The sequence below is a fragment of the Syngnathoides biaculeatus genome, chromosome 2 (genome assembly GCF_019802595.1).
Source record: "Syngnathoides biaculeatus isolate LvHL_M chromosome 2, ASM1980259v1, whole genome shotgun sequence".
Lineage (NCBI taxonomy): Eukaryota > Metazoa > Chordata > Actinopteri > Syngnathiformes > Syngnathidae > Syngnathoides > Syngnathoides biaculeatus.
Genome location: NC_084641.1, coordinates 33,779,359 through 33,800,520, shown reverse-complemented (window position 1 = coordinate 33,800,520; position 21,162 = coordinate 33,779,359). Strand labels below are relative to the sequence as shown.

At 41.0% G+C, this 21,162-nt stretch overlaps 1 protein-coding gene across 5 annotated transcripts; it reads left to right on the top strand.

Annotated features, from left to right (window-relative positions):
* The first annotated feature begins 442 nt into the window (after window positions 1-442).
* On the top strand, window positions 443-21,162 carry dzip1 (DAZ interacting zinc finger protein 1). 5 transcript variants are annotated; one of them, XM_061801831.1, is made up of 20 exons: window positions 443-684; window positions 779-882; window positions 1,441-1,592; window positions 1,702-2,295; window positions 3,902-3,986; window positions 4,080-4,195; window positions 4,285-4,324; window positions 4,447-4,556; window positions 4,630-4,746; window positions 4,825-4,887; window positions 4,984-5,112; window positions 8,686-8,734; window positions 8,814-8,864; window positions 9,303-9,466; window positions 12,074-12,272; window positions 12,425-12,599; window positions 12,705-13,075; window positions 13,842-13,954; window positions 14,028-14,205; window positions 17,838-21,161. In XM_061801831.1, the coding sequence occupies exons 3-20, from the start codon at window positions 1,566-1,568 to the stop codon at window positions 17,924-17,926; spliced, it is 2,670 nt and encodes an 889-aa protein (XP_061657815.1). In that variant the 5' UTR covers window positions 443-684; window positions 779-882; window positions 1,441-1,565; the 3' UTR covers window positions 17,927-21,161. The 5 variants fall into 5 exon arrangements, with proteins under 5 accessions (XP_061657815.1, XP_061657833.1, XP_061657798.1 ...); XM_061801849.1 differs by having other exon boundaries at window positions 444-684; window positions 1,441-1,568; window positions 17,838-21,160; XM_061801814.1 differs by lacking the exons at window positions 443-684; window positions 779-882 and adding an exon at window positions 1,089-1,285 and having other exon boundaries at window positions 17,838-21,162.

The following is a 21,162-nucleotide window of genomic DNA, read 5'->3' as shown; positions in this document are numbered from 1 at the left end:
TTGTCACTTATTTCCCCAAACACTTAATTCCACAAAAAAATGCAAGCATTAACTTCTAGGGTTGAGCAGTTTTGACTATTGTTCAGGTCGGATCCATGATTCAATGTGAAAAGAGAAGGTTGACGATGAAACTGAGTGGACGTCATAGAAACATCGACACGAGTCGTATCAGAGACTGAAAAAAATAGCAGAATTTGTCATCTTATTATTTTTACTTTGAAGGTACCGAACATATAAAGACATTTTTTTACGTTGTTCCCAAACTCATCTGGGGGGAAAACGTTGTAAAAAGAAATAAAATAAAATAACACGCCATTCTTAGTGTCGTCTGCAAAACTTTAGCAAAGAATGAAAAAAAAAAACACTACGCTGTAGACGCAGCATACGCCGGAAAACAACTTTATGTAGTGATTTTATTTTGAAGGGACCAGAAGTGTGAGGAACGTTCTCCCCAAAACTCACTGCAATACATCATACAAGCTGGATCAGCAGAGGCAAGAAAAAAACATTTCATGGATCTTCTTTCTGTCCATTCGGCCACTTTTCCATTTTAACTTTTGCACTCTCAGGAAGAAAATCAGCAATCCAAGGACAAAGAAGTGCTAAAAGAACTGGATCATTTTAAAGAAGTTGAGATGGTGCAGATACAAGCCTTTCAAAAGCAGTTTCCCCAGTCATACTTCTGTATGTAATTATGTTGCAAGCGGTCTGTAAACGGCCAAATATGTTCCATTTTATTTATTAATATAATATGCAATTCATATGATTTACTTTGAAGGTACCGGATGTTCAATCGTGAGTCACCCCAAAATTCTTTGGGTCAACGCAGGAGAAAACTTTTCCAAAGTATTTGAAATATTTATTCACGCCGACTCCCCAATTGTAAGTTTTTCTTCTTTTACGGTTTGCTGGTAGATTTTTAACGCAATCTCTTAACGGTCGCTGCGGCAAAAGAGAAGACGCGTTTTTTTTTTTGTTTGTTTGTTTTTTTTTACTGTCTTGGTTTGCTCGTGCTGACAAAACACATCTCCGTTAGAATGATCGTCTTTCCAGTAGGAACTCACCCCCCCCCCCAAAAAAAAAAATAGATTTAAAAGCTTTGTGCTTCGTGGTACAGTACGACATTACTAACGCTCCTAGGATAAGTTCAAACATGCATGCTATTGTTCATCTTGAAGTCAAGCGAATCCAAATCCATCATGGAATTTATTATTGGTGGGATTAGCGGTACGAACTGAACATTTCCGACGACCATTTTTTCGATAAATGTCCTCGCGCATTGCAGGTAAACTCGCGGTTGCTAACGTGAAATGGTGTCGTTAATGTTTTTACTACGCCTTAAGTCTCTCCCACAGGATGTAGTTGAACCACGGCTGGTGCTAGGGAAATATTGAGCTGATAGCCTGCAGTGTTTTGATAACATTTCTCTCCCTCGGGAAGCTCTTTTCTGTTTCCACGGCAACGCGGTTTCGGCGTTTGTCCTCGTGGCTGAGAGAACGCGGAACAACAGAAATACGACGGCTCCTCGATTCGCGATCCCTGTGGGAGTCCTGGACGATTCGGAGATGGTAAGGAGAGCTTGGCAGGAGCAGGTAGATTATAATTTTCAAGAAAATGTAGGTCACTTGCTGCGTGATGGCAATTGTTCATCTTTGCACGTCTAACCAGATGGTAATGGTGTGGTCTTATTGTCTGTTTCAGCCATTTCAGGACGGAGCCTACTACCCTTACAGCAGTGACACCCAGGGGAATCATTCGTCAGCAGGGATCCCATCCCTGTTGAATTCCCCACTCAGCCAGCGCTCTGTAAAAGTCCAGTCTGCACTCGGCATGGTTCCATCCGGTGCACCACCCACCATTCTGCCTTTCAGGTTCCGCCAGCGTAGGGAGAGTGTGGACTGGCGGCGAATCCATGCTGTAGACATTGACCTGGTGATTAGCCAGCTCGATGTGGACATCCTTCAGGAGCACATAAGCACTGTGACCTTCTGCAGCTTGGATGGGGAGCGATGTCAGCGCTGTCAAAGCCCTGTGGACCGAGCTCTCATCAAGATCCTCCAGTTGGCCCAGCTCACAGTTGAATGGCTCCTCCACTGTCAGGAATGTCTCACGCTCAATCTGCAAGCAGTAGAGGAGAGGCTGGCGAGCTCCAACATGCAGCAGGAGCAGCTACTGGCTCAGCTGAAGAAGCAGGAGGAGAGCATGATGGCGATGACGGCTGAGCTCAAAAACAGGAGGAAGATCATACGCAAACAGCAAACCCTGTTCGCCCCACAAATCACAAACAGCCAAAAGGTACAGCAGACGTACAGAATTCTCTTCACGGTGTTGTTTTAATAGTGATTTTAATCATTTGGAGGTTCACAACCAGCTAGCTAATCATACCTCCCCCTCATCTCCTCCTGAAGAATCCATCTTAGCGAGTGTCTCAGACAGCAAATCAGAGAATTCACCAGAAATGAGAGCATAGCTGACATAATTTTGTGTCTATATGTGAATTGTAGAATCTCCCTTGAGTGTTGTTTGAGAAATTTTTGCAACAGCATTATTTTTGGTCAGGAATGGTTTGATTTACAGCTGGGCAGCAGATGGTTGGTTCAGTTGAGTTTTTAATCCACTTATGAAGGGGCAGCAAGTGTTTTTCAACCTGGCTAGCAAGCTATTGACACTCATCACCAATTACTGTGCTTTATTTGCATATTTTGTTTTTGGCATTTCAATAGATGTACTTGACACACTTTATGTTCATTTGTACTGATACTGTAGTACATTATCTCTGGCATAGTTTATCCATTTTTCATCAGGATATTGATATCAATTTAAACAAGCACCCCCCATTTCTTAAGTACATAACAGGGCTGGCTCTGACTGGCCAAAGAAGTTACCAAGGTGACAGATAGTGTGTGAGTTATGGAGGCATGTTGTTGCTAGGTGTGCACAAGCAGCTCATTAACGTACTGCTGAATAGTTAATAGAGCCTTGTTTTCTAACCTTTGTTGAGCCAAGCCACCCATTATTTAAATTGTCTTACTGCACATCACCAAACGAAAATGTCGCTCAAAGAATGAAGACTGAAATAATGATGATCTAGTCTCCATTTACTGAAAAAGAAAAAAAAAAAGCACTCACTCAATGTGGAATGTGGGCTTGTTTAACTGAACACAAAGCTGATATACTTGCAAAAAGCAGTGACTTATTCTTTTGTATGAATGGAAACCGGTAGATACACAGGTTTACAGATTTACATCTGCCATCAAATGGAAGAGCATGTAACTGTCTTGTAGTGTTGCTCAATGTCGCTGGGATAGATAGACGGACTAATATGTATTTGTAATGAATACATTATTAGTTTTGGACAAATCGAAACAAATTGTTTGGATGATGAATTATTATGAATTAAAAAAAATAATGGCACCCTAGTGTGCCACAGCACCCTGGTTGAGAATTACTGTAGAGAAGACATCTATCCATTTTCCATACCACTTATCCTCACTAGGCTAGTGGATGTGCTGGTGCCTATCTTAAGTAAGTCTGAAGGAGAAGCGGGGTAAACCCTGAACGAGTTGCCAACCAATCGCAGAGCACCAATAAACAGCCAATCATTCGCACCTTCGGGAAATTTAGAGCTTTCAGCCTGTCGCATTAATTAACGTTGTTGCAAAAATTTGCTTCAATTTCAGATTGTTATTAGTGTTGAATTTGTGGTGAAAAATGGAAAAGCTGTGTCAGTGTGTTTTACTATTTTATTACATGCAGACTAATTCACAAAAATCTCACCCTAACCCAAATCTTATTGATGCCTCAGACCTCAACATATTCATTCATCCATATTCTGAACTGCTTATCCTCACAAGTGTCGCGAGAGTGCTTTATGAATACACTTGCCTTTTTTGTGTTTTAGTGTGCATTTTGTAAAAAGAAGTTCCTCACGGCTTCATTTCTCCAGAGTCACATGCAGCGGCGCCACCCTGATGAGAATGATATACGTAAGTCACATTGAATACATGAGATTATCTTTTTGACTTTGCATATGAAATGATACATACGTTGTGTTGTCATTACTGTTTTGTTTTTACCAGAGCTACTATCAAACGGTGAGGAGAAATCTCAGATTCAAGCCCTGAAATTTGAGGTGAACAGTCTAAAGGAGCACACTGTTCAACAGCAACAGACGCTGGAAGCAAAAACAGCTGAGGTAAGATTGTGCAAAGTATTGCATTATGTTTATTTAAAAACTCATTTCATGACTACATTGTGCAAACTTTCACACATTCTTTTTCACAGAATCAAAAGCTGCAGAGACTCCTGGAAGAGAGTGAGCTACGTGAGTCAGCTTGCAATACAGCAGTTTAGAAGACAAAGGGAAATAATTGTAGTTTGTAATAATATATTTTCACCCCCCCTCCAAAAAAATCGGATTTACTTTTGTATATGCCTTCTTTTCAGAGGTGCGAGAAAGTGAAAAGAAATCTCAGATTGAAAGCCTCAAACTGGAGATAAAAAATCTAAAGGATCTTATTCAACACCAATACATAATACAAGCTAGACCAGCAGAGGCAAGAAAAAAACATTTCATGGATCTTTTCTCTCCGTTCGGCCACTTTTTCATTTTAACTTTTGCACTCTCAGGAAGAAAAGCACCAATCCAAGGACAAAGAACTGCTAAAAGAACTGGATCATTTTAAAGAAGTTGAGATGGTGCAAATACAAGCCATTCAAAAGCTGGAGCATCAACAGAAGCAGCAGGTATCAATAATATTATTTTGCACTGTAAGAAGGTGGATTTTGATTGAAAACTAATGTATAAAAAATATGCTCTTCCAGGACAAAAAATGGGAGACGAGGTTGGGGAAAATCACTGCGCTTCATGAGTCAGAAAAGAATGATGTACAGTAAATATTTTTTTTAAAATTCCACAATGTTTTATCATGACAAATAATATATTGTTTAGAAATATTCCTGAGAGAAACCTCCTCCCCCTAGTTGCAGAAAGAGTTGAGCAGATTGCAGTTGGCCGTGTTGGAGCACCAGGAGCATAGCAAGAGGCAGCTGCAAGAGATGCGAAGGAAGCTGCAAGAGAAGGAACAAACCATCCAGGATCAGAGGGAGCAGGTTAGCGCCATTTCGCTTTTAATCTGTGTCCACTGTAAATATGCGCAAAGAGGGAAGCAGGGTGGAAGCTCAGGCCTTGTTCAGGATATCCTGTATTTGCTGCATGAGCTGAGTGATATGATGATGATACTGTGCATTGGCTGGGGAGATTAATCCACAGGAAGCTCATACATTTCCTGGAATAGTTCAGAAAATTCAGAAAAACACAGCATACGCCACATATGCATGACATGAACTAAAACATTAGGTGCACAAAATTATTGAGATCGATACAAATCTCGTCTTCACAATAGCCCGACAGCAGAACTTAATTTTGATGCGCATTGTCAGAGAGGTGTTTATTATTTACTGCTTCAAAGGCCACGTTGATTTACACAGTTAGGAGAACAAATTAAGCAAAGCCTGGCCATATTTTGAGTTGGTGTGTAATTGTACAGAGTGAATAAGTGCCATCTGAAAATGGTACAATAAAATGCTCAAAGATTCTTAGATGCTGGGATAAGGAATATTTGGGGGAAAATATTTTCTATTTTTAAGTTTCTTATGCCCCAAATTATTCACCAACTTTGTACCGGTATAAAGTACCTGTTGTTGTATGTTTATAGCTGACTTGAAGACTTTACACGATGCTCAGATTTCACAAAATCCTAAAGAATGGTGTTAGTTAAGTTAAGTTAGTTAAAAGGTAGCTAATGTTCAAAGTCCAATTTAATGAGACAGTAAAATACTGATTTCCCCTTGTCTTTTCCATCCATAAGAGCCAACCTCAACTATTTTTAAAAAGGCACTTTAAAGCTCAACTGACATCCATATATACATTTTAAAATAGATATTGTTATGAAAAATACATGTAATACTATGCACTTCAATGTCTATACGGAAAAAAATGAGCGGACAATGTGTCATTGATGCGTAAAGTTGCGGAAGTCTCACTCGACATCCTAGTAGCAGGCATATTGCCTGCAATGTAATTTACAGATGTCACACTGGGACATCGCCTCCGAGAAGACGCTGTGCCACCTGCTATGGGAGACAAACAACAGAAATTTTCTGATTTTTCCACCCCCCTTCTGACACGGAAGCTCTTTTCGAAGAAGAGAACGTCTCACAACTGTGTGAAGTCACCAGGGCAATATCACCGAATTGTTTCGAGCCATATTTACAGTGAAGAAAATAAGTATTTGAACACCCTGCTGCATTGCCAGTTCTCCCACTTAGAAACCATGGAGAGGTCCGAAATTTTCATCATAGGTGCATGTCCACTGTGAGAGAAATAATCTAAAACGAAAAATCCAATGATCAAAATTTATGATTTTTTTTCTAACGATTTATTTGTGTGATATTGCTCCAAATAAGTATTTGAACACCTGAGAAAACCACTGTTAATATTTGGTACAGTAGCCTTTGTTTGCAATTACACAGGTCAAACATTTCTTGTAGTTGTTCACCAGGTTTGCACACTGCAGGAGGGACTTTGACCCACTCCTCCACACAGATCTTCTCTAGATCAGACAGGTTTCTGGGCTGTCGCTGAGAAACACGGAGTTTCAGCTCCCTCCAAAGATTTTCTATTGGGTTTAGGTCTGGAGACTGGCTAGGGCACGCCAGAACATTGATATGCTTCTTATGGAGCAACTCCTTGGTTTTCCTGGCTCTGTGCTTCGGGTCATTGTCATGTTGAAAAAGCCAGCCACGACCCATCTTCAATGCTCTGAGGGAAGGAGATTGTTCCCCAAAATATCACAATACATGGCCGTGGTCATCCTCTCCTTAATACAGTGCAGTCGTCCTTTCGCATGTGCAGAAAAACCACCCTCAAAGCATGATGCTACCAACCCCATGCTTCACAATAGGGTTGCTGTTCTTGTTCTCATTCGTCTTCTTCCAAACACGGTTAGTGGAATTATGACCAAAAAATTCCATTTTGGTCTCATCTGACCACAAAACCTTCTCCCATGACTCCTCTGTATCATCCAAATGGTCATTGGCAAACTTAAGATGGGCCTTGACATGTGCTGGTTTAAGCAGGGGAACCTTCGGTGCCATGCATGATTTCAAACCATGACGTCTTAGTGTATTACCAACAGTCACCTTGGAAACGGTGGTCCCAGTTCTTTTCAGGTCATTGACTGAGTCCTGTTGTGTAGTCCTGGGCTAATTCCTCACCTTTCTAAGGATCATTGAGATCCCACGAGGTGATATCTTGCATGGGGCTCCACTCTGATTGAGATTGACCGTCATGTTTAACTGTTTCCATTTTTTAATGATTGCTCTAACAGTGGACCTTTTTTCACCAAGTCGTGTGGAGTTGTACAATTTTGTCTCTGGTGTCTTTGGACAGCTTTTTGGTCTTGGCTGTTTTCCAAGTTTGAGTCTTACTGATTGTATGGGGTGGACAGGTGTCTTTATGCAGCTAACGACCTCACACAGGTGCATCTGATTCAGGATAATACATGGAGTGGAGGTGGACTTTTAAAGTCGGACTAACAGGTCTTTGAGGGTTAGAATTCTAGCTGATAGACAGGTGTTCAAATACTTATTTGCGGCTGTATCAGACAAATAAATTGTTAAAAAAAATTATACATTGTGATTTGGGGATTTTTCTTTTTAGATTATCCCTGTCACAGTGGACATGCACCTACAATGAAAAATTCAGACCCTTCCATAATTTCTAAGTGGGAGAACATGCAATATAGCAGGGTGTTCAAATACTGATTTTCTTCACTGTAGATGATATACGGATCACTTCTAACTAACGACAGACTCCCGACAGTATTTATGACAGTATGTAGCCTACTCAGGAGGACCCATGCCGGGCAAAGTAACTACTTCAGGGGTGCCCAGACACCGATGGCCAGTGGGGAGGAGAGCTCCTTTCTCCTTCCCTGCTTGATCCACCTCCGCGGCGGCGACCAACGGTGGCTTCGGTGGTGGTGATGAACAACGCCCGCCCGCGCACATTGATACATTTAGCACCCCTGACTTACGTACTCTATTAAGTTATTATGACGCTGATCTTTTGTTACATTCTGAGAGAAGGATTACGTCGTCCCCAAACTATTATTTTTTTTAATAGCTCTGTACATATCTATCTGTCATTTAGAACCCACAAAGCTCTCATCATTTGCACCTGTGCAATCCATTTTCCATGACGAACAATGTCTTTTAGAAAAGTGTGAAGAGTGAATACATCCTCCCCAGAGAGTGAGAGCAAAGTCCAGCAATACAACAAGCCAGCATTTTGGCTAAGACTATGAAAAAAACCCAAGTAATTTTTCAATGGTACAATAGATATAATACAATATAAACACTCGACCCCGCTACTGCAAAAAAAAAAAAAAACATCACTTCCTGCTTCTTCTCCAACAACTCTAGAGGATTTTCATGGCAGAGATGCAAAAATCCACATACGACAACATCCTGATGTGTGGTGAAAAAACAAATGGGTCCAAGCCGACTGATATTTTCGCCGGCGGCCGATACGCAACCTGATTCAATTAGATTGAATATGAAAAAAAAATCACATGAACATGTCGTATGGGTCATAATGTTTTTATTGTATTCGTCTTGTAGATACAGAATAGATTTTCAAGCCCACCCACTAAAGTACTTAAGGTACCAGGTAAGGCTTCTCCTCTGGACGATTTTCTCATCAGGAAACTGCTACTGTGATCCCGATGCATTCTTGTTCTATTTTCCAGTGCTAGTAAGTGCACCAGCTCCGGAGCCAAAAACAAAGAAAGTTGTACTTGGTGAGTTCTGTACCTGAATCGTGAATGAAACATGACCTCTTAGAGTTCCTGAGCATGGCCTTTGTTGCATGATTTAAGGAATACACCCACTCTGCTACTATCCCTCTTCTCTTATAATCCCTATTTTATCTCCGTAACTTCTAATGACCTATGAACCCCATGTGCTGCTCTAATAGAGGAGCTCATCTCTGCTCCTCACCTGGATCCAATTCAAGAGGTGTCCGAAGAGGAGGAAGGTAAAACAGAACCTGAAGCTCGAGCAGAGTTGGTCAACTGCATGTTGTTTGCATGGATCATCATCAGCATTAGTTTGCTGGATGCTGTTTTCTCAGCTTTGTTGCGATTGAGACCATCGCTTAGGTTTTTTTGTTGTTTTTTATTCACCTCACCACCCTGAGACCTTAAGACTCAATAAATGGAGAACTCAATCTTTTACAGACTTGACCAGCATCCCTGAGAAGAGGCCAGTGGAGAAAAAGTCTGAGCCTGTTCCAGAGAAGAAACTCAGGGTGTCCGTCAGAAGGAACCCCAACAAGGCTGAAATCAAACGAAATCTTGAGCAGCTTGTAATGACAAAGCTTGAGAGCCTGGGAGTGAAACCGGTAAGCTGTCAATAACCCATTTTTACAACGATCATAGAATTAGCAAGTATCTCTTTGGAAACCACTTTGAAGACTGCGTAACATCATCATCTATTTCTCAAATAAGACGAGGCAGCCTATAAACAGGAATCTTGTTCGATGTACGTTGGATACGCAAAGTATTCAGACCCCCTTGAATTTTTTATTATTATTTTTTTTATGTTGCAGCAATTTGTTTAAATCATTTCAGTTAATTTTTTTCCACATGAATGTACACACAGCACCCCATGTTAACAAAAAACAAAACAATTTGATGAATTTTTTGCGGATTCATCTAAAAAGAAAAATGAAATATACAGCCAAAAGTATTCAGACCCTTTCCTCGGTATTTAGTAGAAGCACACTTTTGAACAAACACAGCCATGTGTCTTTTTGGGAATGGTGGACCAAGTTTTTCACACCTGGATTGGGAGATCATCGGCCATTCCATCTTGCAGATCCTCTCCAGTTCTCTCAGGTTAGATGGTGATTGTTGGTGGGCAGTCATTTTCAGGTCATTTGGTTTGAAGTCAGGGCTCTGACTGGACCATTCAAGAATAGTCACGGAGTTGGTCTGAAGCCACAGCTTCCAATATTTTAGCTGTGTGCTTAGGCTCATTGTCTTGTTTTATTGTGATCCTTCGGCCCAGGCTGTGGTTCAGAGCACTCTCGAGAAGGTTTTTGTCCATGATATCCATCTTCTAGGCCCCATCTTTCATCTTTCCATCAATTGAACCTCGTGGTCCTGTTCCTGCAGCTGAAAAACAAACCCACAGCATGATGCTGCCACCAGCATGCTTCACTGTTGGGAATGTATTGGACAAAAGTTGAGGAGTGCCTGGTTTTCTCCATACATACTGCTTAGAATTAAGGCCAACAATTTCTATCTTGGTCTCCTCAAACCATAGACCCTTATTTCTCACCACCATGGAGTCCTTCCGGTGTTATTTTAGCAAACTTTATGCTAGCTTTCACATCTTGCACTAGGGAGAGGGTCCCGACGGGTTACTCTGCTATAACCCCCAACTGTTGGACGGCTGCAATGATGGGGTTTTTTTTTTTTTTGCTTTTTCCCATCTCCCAACTGTTTCTCTGGAGCTCAGCCACAGGGATCTTTGGTTCCTCTTTACGAACCTCATGAAGGGTATTCTCCCCAAACAACCAGCTCTAGGAAGGGTTCTTGTCATCCCAAATATCTTCCATTTAAGAATTATGGTGGCCACTGTTGAACTTTAAGTGCAGCAGTCAGACTCCGCGTCATTATCATCCGAAGAACCATCCGCGGCTGCTGGGCTGGAGCTCCAGGGGTCTTTGTGTACACACTTACGTCCCGCACATAGGCCTCCGAGTGGTCAGACTCTGGCGTCATTCCGCCCGAAGAACCATCCGAATATTCAACATTATTTACAGCCACAGGTTCAACTCTGTATGGAAGTATTCCTTCGTCTTCCCTATCAACCGATACTGCTATTTCTTCATCAGATGAGGATAAATCCGAGAAATCAGCGCTGGGCATAAATGGTGTCCCGTGTAATTAAGCCTGTGTTGTGGCACGGTACATGGCCCATGCGCACACGTAGGTCATGCGACTCGCGAAAATGGCAGCGCCCCTAAAAATTCATAATTGTCGATAAAAATCTTCTCAAAACACTATTAAATGAGTGAGGATTTAACATCACATTGTCAAAATAGGGTACATATTACATGACCTATTGGATACACTGTTCATGCAAAGCACTGGATTTCCCCTTTATGGTCAGCATTCATGACTCTTATCATAAAAAAAAAGACATTGGCCAGAGTTTCCAATCGAAAACCCCTGCTGTTAGAAAAGAATACAAAGGCTTGTCTCACATTTGCAAAAAACATCTTGATGATCCTCGAGACTTTTGGAGAAACATTCTGTTGACTCACACTACAAAGATTTAGCTTTTTGGAAGGTGTGTGGCTCATTATGTCTGGTGTCAAAATAGCACAGCATTTGGTAAAAAGAACATCATGTCAACAGTGAAGCATGGTGGTGGCAGTATGACAGACTGGGGCTGCTTTGCTACTTCAGGACCAGGACAACTTGCTGTGATTGATGGAACAATGAATTCTGCCGTGTACTAGTGAAGCATGTGGTGTCAGTGTGATGGTCTGGGGCTGGTTTGCAGGACCAGAACAACTTGCTGTCATTGATGAATCAATGAATTCTGCTGTATACCAGAAAATCCATCAGTTTGTACCCTCCAACTCAACGATCAAAACACACCACAGGGAAGCCCAACTCTCTCTCTCTCTCTCTCTGTCTCTCTCTCTCTCTCTCTCTCTCTCTCTCTCCTCTCTCTCTCTCTCTCTCTCTCTCTCTCTCTCTCTCTCTCTCTCTCTCTCTCTCTCTCTCTCTCTCTCTCTCTCTCAAGCGGGTTGTAATTAAAAATGAAAGTAGCTTCTCACCTGGCCTACTCATGGTATTCACATTTCTTCAAATCAGATACCATATGAGACAGAGAGGGATAAATTGTTTTACCTTTTTTGTAGAAGTACTAACAAAACATATCAAACTGCCAAAACAGGAGTTGTGTTGATTCTTATCCTTTCATTTCTCAGGATCAGAGAAAACTGAAGACCAAGGAGCTCAGGTCTGTTCTTGCTACTCTGAACACAAAGCGGCAGAGCCTAGCAAAACAGTTGCCAGACTATTGGCACCATCGTCTGGACATAACTAATACTTTGGAGCAGAAGCTCAGCTTGAAAAGAAAATACGGCACTCTCCAGTCTGCAGAAAAGTCCAGACACTGTATACAGGGTATGATATCGTCATTGAGCAAGCCTCTTAGTCACTGACGTCACCTCGCTTAATTTAGATATCTTTGTGGCAGTCACTGTCACAATGCTTGTTTCTGTCCGTGGATAAGCTGCCGTTTGGGTGAACATCATCTGCCTTCCTCTTTTGTGTAGTGTTGCAGACGCGCCAGCGATCCAGCAGTCTCCCTGCCAGGGCGTCACAGGGTATCTCTGAAGCTGTTGCCCGACAGGCCAAGACTCCGCAACCAGCTCCCAGAGTCAAGACCACCATCCAACCAAAAACATCTACACCCACCCACAAAGTTGGTCAGAGAGAACACACTCCTAAGTACGGAAAATTCTTTAAAAATCTGAATAGGAAAAAAAAAAAATCTGAATAATGCAAATGCTGACTTGAGCATTCCATTTAAAAGAGACTTTGCTTTTGCTTTAGAACACCATCTTTCAGTTCCTTTGTGGATTCAGAAGAGGAGGATACGGACAAAGAGGACAATGAACCTCCTCAACACCAATGGGGCAAAACATCACAAGCTAAAATAAACATGGAGGAAGCAGTCCAAATCAGTGCAAGAAAATCCAACATGATCCAGGCGAGGCCAGCTCTTACTGGGATATCATCCTCCAAAAGCCAACTCGCTGGTGGCGTGATTACAACAGCGGTCATGCAGCTAGAGAATGACGACAATGATGAGGACGATGACGATGAGTTGTCAGATGTCAGTGAGCTGCAGGAGATTGATTCCAGACAGCTCCAGAGAGTCAAAGACCAGAATGGGCACATAGAAATGTCCAACTTTGGTAAAGGTAAGATGGCCAAATAACTTCTGTTTTATTTAAACGGGTAGTTTGCAGTTATTAAACTGCTAGGAAAATTTGAATTTAACCTCAATTCATTTGTACCCCTGCATGTTTAGTTATTGCAGTGTGAACAGTAACGCTAAACATCAGCTTGAAAAATTACTTTTGAGAGAATGTACAATCAAAGAGGTGATGAACGTACCTGTTGAGCAGAAATGTTGTTCCACATCAGTTCAGAATCTTCTCAGCTGCCTGTAGCCCCTCCACCTCTGAAAGGCAGCTTCACCTTGTTGTCTCTCAGGATTTGTCCAATTTCTTCTTTTGTACTTTTGTTGCTCACCAGCGGGTCAGATTCCCCAACAGTTTTGAGAAAACTCCTGAAGCCTTATGACCCAAGTCAGGATGAGGCTGCAGTTGTGTGTCAAGTGCACGACATATGTTTGACACTTTGTCATCAAACCTTTTCTCTCAGATTGGTTGTTTTTCCTCTGTAGTGGTGGTTTCTTAAAACTCAAATTAGAGGTACGAGATAGGACCAGAAAGAACAGATGCTTTTTCATAGATCATTTTCCTAATGTACACCTGTCAGGTTTTTACTGAGTGTTATAGCAAATATGATCCCCCCCAAAAAAGTGATTTGGGGCAAAATTCCAAACGCTTCCTTCTTCTATTATAATGAAAAATGAATAACAAAATGAGGCTTGTCCGGAAATAGTTACTGCAGTATTGATGATGGTGTCCTTGTGGGAATGTCTTTTCTTTTTCTGAAAAGTTAGTGACCTGGCAAGGAAAATAGAAAGACAGATTTTAAATAAACCATCAAAGAAACCAATAGGGGGCGTGAGCATCTTGCCAGAGTCCAAGGATGAAGTTCGAGAATTCTTGGTGAGACTTACAGTGAACTATAATGTATGGTATTTAAAATTTGGAGAGAGTTAATGTTGGAATATGTGAACAGTCGTCAGATCTGGAGGAGAGCAGCGAAGATGGCAACTCCTCATTTGAGGACAGGCAACAAAAGCTGAATGGACCTCACAACTCCGGAACAACGATGAAGAGCCACGACTCAGTCAGCACTAGTGTGTGGGACTCCTCCACAGGAAAAGACAGTTCGATAGGAAAAGCTTCCAGATCAGGTGAGTGTCTTGCCCACACAAAGTAGTGGCTCCCGAGCCCTTTATTAGGCAACTCACATTGAAAATGTACCAATTAAATATCATTGTATAATTGAATTAATGACATAGTGGTTACCATCTCTGCCTCTCTTTCGAGAGGTCTTGGACTCCCTGTGCTTGTTCTTTAAAGGTCTACCGACACGTAAAGCATGATTTTTAGTATGTTTTTAATTTAAAAAAAAAAAAAAAAAGCAGCCAGAATGGACTCATATGTTTTTTCACCACACGTCATGATGTTGCAGTATATGGACTTTTGCATCTCCCGCCATGAACATCCTCTCGAGAGATTTGTGTTGGACAACAACCAGGAAGTGACATTTTTTACAGTGGCGGGGTCGAGTGTTTATATTGGTTTATGCCTATTGTACTGGGGAAAAATTACAGGTACTTGATGTTTTTCATCATATTAGCCAAAATGCGGGCTCATCGTATTGCTGGATTTTGCTCGAACACTCGGGAGGATGGATTCACTCTTCACACTTTTCCAAAACACCCGGTTTGTCGTGAAAAATAGATTGCACAGGTCCAATGTACGAGAGCTTTGTGGGTTCTAAATGACAGGTAGGTGTGTATAGAGCTATTAAAAATAATAATAGTTGTGGGGTACTAAATTGTGTCACAGTTAATCGCATATGTTACGTGTGAATTTAGAATAAATCCCCTTGGTCAAACTGCCAACGTATAACAAAGCACTTGTATTGCGTTTAAAACAATTTAACACACAAAAATACAATACACTACAGAACAATAAAATAGAAGTACAAAGACAGTTTAGTAGAGTGTAACACGTCGTAATCATCTCAGAACGTATCAAAAGATCCACGTCATAACTTCATAAAGTACGCCGGCGTCATCATTGTTGTCTGCCAGCACGGCGTTAGTCTCGACGCAGAGGTGGATCCGGCAGCGAGGTGGTTTGGCCGTGAGCGGGGAGGAGAAAGGAGCTCCCCCCCAGCCAAAATGTATATCGGGATGTTGGTAGACCTTTAAATATCAAACAAGCCAACAGTAATGGAGCAGATTCGGAGAGGGTAATATTTTGACAGCCTAAAAATTCTTGCCATTACACACAGTTTGGTAAGAAGTTGCTAAACACATGGAAAAAGGGAAAAACGTCAGAAGGTGAGAAAAAATTACTTTATTTATTTACTGGTATTTATTTACTTATTATTTTGTAAAACATTTGCACAGGTGTTAGGAAATCGGGAACCAGAGGAGAGAGTCAGATACTGCAGCGCTTTAAGTGGATATTATTCACATGGAAAGAGGCATACTGTAGTGGTCATATAATTCATTCAGTAACATAATAGGTCAGCATAACAACACAGACGTGACGCTCGAACGACCAAACTGACCCGAAAGTACATTAACATGAGTGTAACATTTTTTTGAAATCTCAGAACGTTTGTGTTATCTTGCAAAAGTTGAATTTATGCTGAGAGGGTCAATACTGGAACGGGTAAATTATATTAACATTAATTTACATCCATTCCTTTTTCGAGCCGCTTATCCTCACAGGGGTCGCAAGAATGCTGGAGCCTCTTCCAGCTATTTTTAGGTAGGAGGCGGGGTACTTCCTGAATTGGTTGCCAGCCAATTGCAGGGCACATAGAGACTAACAACCGTTCAGACTCATGATCACACTTAAGGGCAATTTAGAGTCTCCAATGAATACATGTTTTGGGGATGTGGGAGGAAATCGGAGTGCCTGAAGTAAACCCACGCAGATACAGGGAGAACATGGAAACTCCACACAGGCGGGACTGGTATTGAACTCTGGTCCTGAGAACTGTGAGACCAACGCTTTACAGCTGGTCCACCCTGCCATTGGTACAATATAAATATGATTAATCATTTAGGTGCGAGCTTTGTTGCTCGATTACACTAGTACCTCATTATATTGAAATATTTTTTCTTCTTTTCCTTTCGGCTTGTCCTGTTAGGGGTCACCACAGCACGTCATCTTTTTCCATGTCTTATCTTATCATATGATATTTTTCTGTCTCACATCAATTGCCCTCATGTCTTCCCTCACAACATCCATCAACCTTCTCTTTGGTCTTCCTCTTGCTCTTTTGCAGGCAGGTCCATCCTCAGCACCCTTCAACCAAACTCTCTCACATCTGGACGCATCCAAACCGTCGAAGTGTCCTCTCTCAAACCTTGTCACCAAAACATCCAACTTTGGCTGTCCATCTAATGAGCTCATTTCTAATCCTATCCAACCTGTTCACTCCTAGAGAGAACCTCAACATCTTCATTTCTGCCATCTCTAGCTCTGCTTCCTATTGCCACCGTCTCTAATCCTGACATCATGGCCAGCCTCAGCACTGTTTTATAAACTTTGCCCTTCATTCTAGCGGAGACTCTTCTGTCACATAGAACACCAGAAACCTTCCACCAACTGTTCCACTACACTTGGACCCGTTTCTTCACTTCCTTACCACACTCTCCATTCCTCTGTATTGTTGATTCCAAGTATTTGAAGTCGTCCACCTTCACTATCTCACATTCATGCGCACATATTCTGTTTTACTTCAGCTATTCTTCATTCCTCTCCTTTCCAGTGCATACCTCCATCATTCTAATTGTTCCTCCGCCTGTTCCCTGCTTTCACTGCAGATGACAATATCTGCGAACATCATGGTCCAAGGGGATTCCAGTCTAACCCCATCTGTCAGCTTATCCATTACCACAGTAAACAGGAAAGGACTCAGAGGTGATCCCTGATGCAGTCCCACCTCCACCTTAAATTCTTCTGTCACGTCTGTTCTGCAGCCCTCAAAAATGTCCTGCACTATTCTAACATATTTCTCCACCACACCAGTCTTACGCATGCAGTACTACAGTTCCTCTCTTGGTATTCTGTCATAGGCTTTCTCTAGATCCACAAAGGCAGAACGTAGCTCCTTCTGACCTTTTGTGTACTTTTCCACGAGCATCCTCAAGGCAAATAATGCATCGTGTGTTACTCTTTCTAAGCATGAAACCATACTGTTGCTCACAGATACTGACTTCTGTCCTGAGTCTAGCCTCCACTAAAATTTCCCATAACTTCATTGTGTGGCTCATCAACTTTATTCCTCTATAGTTCCCACAGCTCTGAACATCCCCTTTGTTCTTAAAAATGGAAACTACAACACTTTTCCTCCATTCTTCAGGCATCTTTTCGCCCGCTAATATTCTGTTGAATAAGTTGGTCAAAAACTCCACAGCCACCTCTCCAAATTCCTTCCATACCTCCACAGGCATCTCATCAGGACCAACTGCCTTTCCATTTTTCACTCCATTTTCAGGCCATGACCGATCCGATATGGGATAATCTTTAGATGAACGCTCATTTTTGTTTGGCACAGTTTTACGCCGGATGCCCTTCCTGATGCAACAGTCTGCATGCATCCGGGCTTGGACTGGCCTACAGATTGTACTGGCATGTGCCCCCATAGGGCTGCATTTTTATATTTAATTACGATGACAATATTTTTGAGGTCTCCTCAACTGAAAAAAAGTCTTGTTAGGCACTAAAATGGATCAAATGTTGATGAGTGTGCTAAATTCATACTTTTAATGGTGTGTCGCTGTCTTCTTCTTAGGTTTAACTGAAGCTGGAACAGGGAGTACCTTGAAGAGCAGCCTCTGTTACCTCAGCGACATCTGTGATTCTGAGGATTTAAACAATTAGCAAAAGTTACACATCTGCTCATCCAGACACTGGTAAAGCTTCTGGTAAATTGCAGAAGGAGCCACAAAGAACAGACATCACCATCTTGTGTCACATAGAACCACAGCCATATCCCCGGGAAAAAAGCTAGAAAGTCCATTTATAGAAAAGGGCCAAAATAAAGACAGGATATTTTTCCATAGCTTAGCATTTTCAATCTTACCTCATCCCAGTGCCAACAGTTTAGCTTATTTTTGAAAGTTCTTGTTTGTTTGTATGTTTTCAGATTTTTAGATCTCTGGTACACATACAGTACTTGCAAAAAAATATTAGACCACCTGTCATAAAAAAGAGAAAATAAACACTATATACTATATAGTATACAGGACAAGTCTTTCAAAAACATAATGAAAAAGAGAAAATTGATATACAATACAACACTTTCAAAAATGTTTTACATGAAAAAAAGGATTGGTTTTACTGTTTTGGGACAGGAATCAGTGATTTTGTGACATTCAGTGATTGAAATGTTTTATTTCTCTTAATGCAAGTAAATAGCAAAAGTCTGATATCTTAACAGAAGTAATAATGTTTGTGTTATTTAATCCTCTTTGTATAAAAATATCTAACTTATTGTCAGATAATAATTGCATATTCTAGCAATATCAATTCATAATTTGACTTCTCGCATACTTTTGTGTACAGAAAGTATTCAGAACCCCATACATTTTTCACGCTTTGTTTTATTGCACCCATTCGCTAAAATCAAATAAGTTCATTTTTTCCGTCTTCATATATATATGCTGTGTGATATAGATATATATATATATATATATATATATATATATATATATATATATCACACAGCCATGGGTATTCAGTCCCTTTGCTGTCACACTCTGCTATTTAAAGGAAGACTCCCCACAATTCATATATACAATAAACTCTCCAATGTGAAGTAATATTATTATTATTACATATATTTTGGACATTAATTGCTTTCCATTTCTTCTGATCATTCTTGAGATGGTTCTACACCTTCATTGGAGTTCAGTTGTACTGATTGAACTTGATTAGGAAAGCCACACACCTGTCTATATAATAATACCTTACAGGTCACCGTGCATATCAGAGTAAATGAGAATAATGAGGTCAAAGGAAGTGCCTGAAGAGCTCAGAGACAGAATTGTAGTAAGGCACAGATGTGGCCAAGCTTACAAAAACAATTCTGCTATACTTCAGGTTCCTAAGAATACAGTGACCTCTGTCATTTTTAAATGGAAGATGTTTGGGTTAACCAGAACCCTTCCTAGGGCTGGCCATCCGGCTAAACTGAGCAATCAGTTGAGAGAGGTAAAGAAGAACACAAAGGTCACTGTAGCTGTAGATGAAGTCAGGAGATAGGAGAAAATTTTAGAAAGTCAACCATCACTGCAGCACTCTAGCAGTCAGGACTGGCCCAACGAAAAGCCTCTCCTCAGTGCAAGATACATGAAGGCCCGCATGGAGTTGTTTAAAATATACCTAAAGGACTCCAAGATGGTGATAAATAAGATACTCTGGTCTGATAAGGCAAAGATAGAAATTGTCTGCCTTAATTCTAAGTAGCATGTCTATAGAAAACGAGGCACTGCTCGTCACATGTCCGATACAGTCCCAAAAATGAAGCACGGTGGTGGTATCATCATGCTGTGGGGGTGTTTTTCCAGCTACAGGGACAGGTTACAACTGGTTGCAATCGAAGGAAAGATGGATGCAGTGAAATACAAGAATGTCCTCGACGAAAACCATCTCCAAAATACTCAGGACCTCAGACTTAGCCAAATGTTCACCTACAAACAAGACAATGAACCTAAGCACACAGGTAAATCATCGGAGTGGCTGCAGAACAACGCTATTCTAGAATGGCCCAGTCAGTGCGCTGACCTACAGTAAACCCAATTGAGCATCTCTGGAGACCTGAAGATGGCTGTCCACCAATGTTCCCCATCCAACTTCCACAGAATCCACAAGGAGTAATGGCAACGGAGCCCCAAATCCAGCTGTGAAAAACATACTGCGTTATTCCCCAAAAGACTCATCGCTGTATTAGCTGTAAAGGGTGCTACTACCAAATACTGAGCAAAGCATCTGAATACTTATGGCTGAGTGATTCTTTTTTTTTATTTTTATTTTTTCATTTTAAGTAAATCTGCAAAATGTCAAATTTTGTGTTTCTGTCAGTTTGGGGTGTTGTGTGTACATTAATGATGGGGGGCAAAATAAATCATTTTAGCAAATACTGTAGATGCAATTTTACCAAGAGTGAAAAATTTAAGAGGGTCTGAATACTGCATGTATTACAAAAGTGTTTTGGGCACCTGTCATAAAGCATATGCTGCCGTTGTGTGGTGGTCAAATAAGCTTATTTAGCATTTTAAGTACCTTTACTGGTTTAGAAACCAAAATCCAGCCTTTCTGTATTTTTCTAGAGATAAATATTTTTACAACCAGTAAAACATTTGTTGAAGAATAAATGTTTGTTAAGAAACTGAGATATCTTACAAGAAACATCACACGAGTTCAGTGTTATTTTTCATGTTACATCCGTATCACATGTTTTAGTGGTGGAAAGTCTATGCGTGTTTGGCTGCTCTTGTTCCTTTTGTCTGTGCAGCTGGTCTTCCCACAGCTGACCTGACCTACAATGTTGCTTGGCAACGTGTTTTCAGGGATAAGATCCTTTTGAAAGGGATTGTCACAGTGTCTCCATAATAAGGCACATTAGAGGAGTGGGGATTTTTCAGCTCATTAAAAAACAAAATGACTATCAGCTACTTTCGAGCCCAATATTGTGGAATTCAGCAAACACAGTTCAAAAGGTTGACTCAAAGGATGTGTCTGTATTTGGGGGAGCACTCGAATGTTTGTCCTGGTTGATGCTGTAATGTTAGTTAAGTGGTTTCTCAAAACCATTAACTTGCATTTTAAATCCTTGTCGTACCTCCTTTTTCAAATAAGTTTATTGCTTTTACATGACCGCTCTTAAGATGGCGATGGTTAAGCTCCTTCTGAAGAGGAATGCTTGGATTCCAATGGAACCCAATAATTACAGACCGACCAGTATCCAATCTGCCAATTTTAAGTAAGAATTTTCAAAACCTTGTTTCAGTCAGCTAAATGATTTGATAATTTCCACAAAATTCCATTCTCTATTCAAAAGTAAACACAGTAATGAGGATATACTAATTACATTCACACTGGACATGAAAAATCTT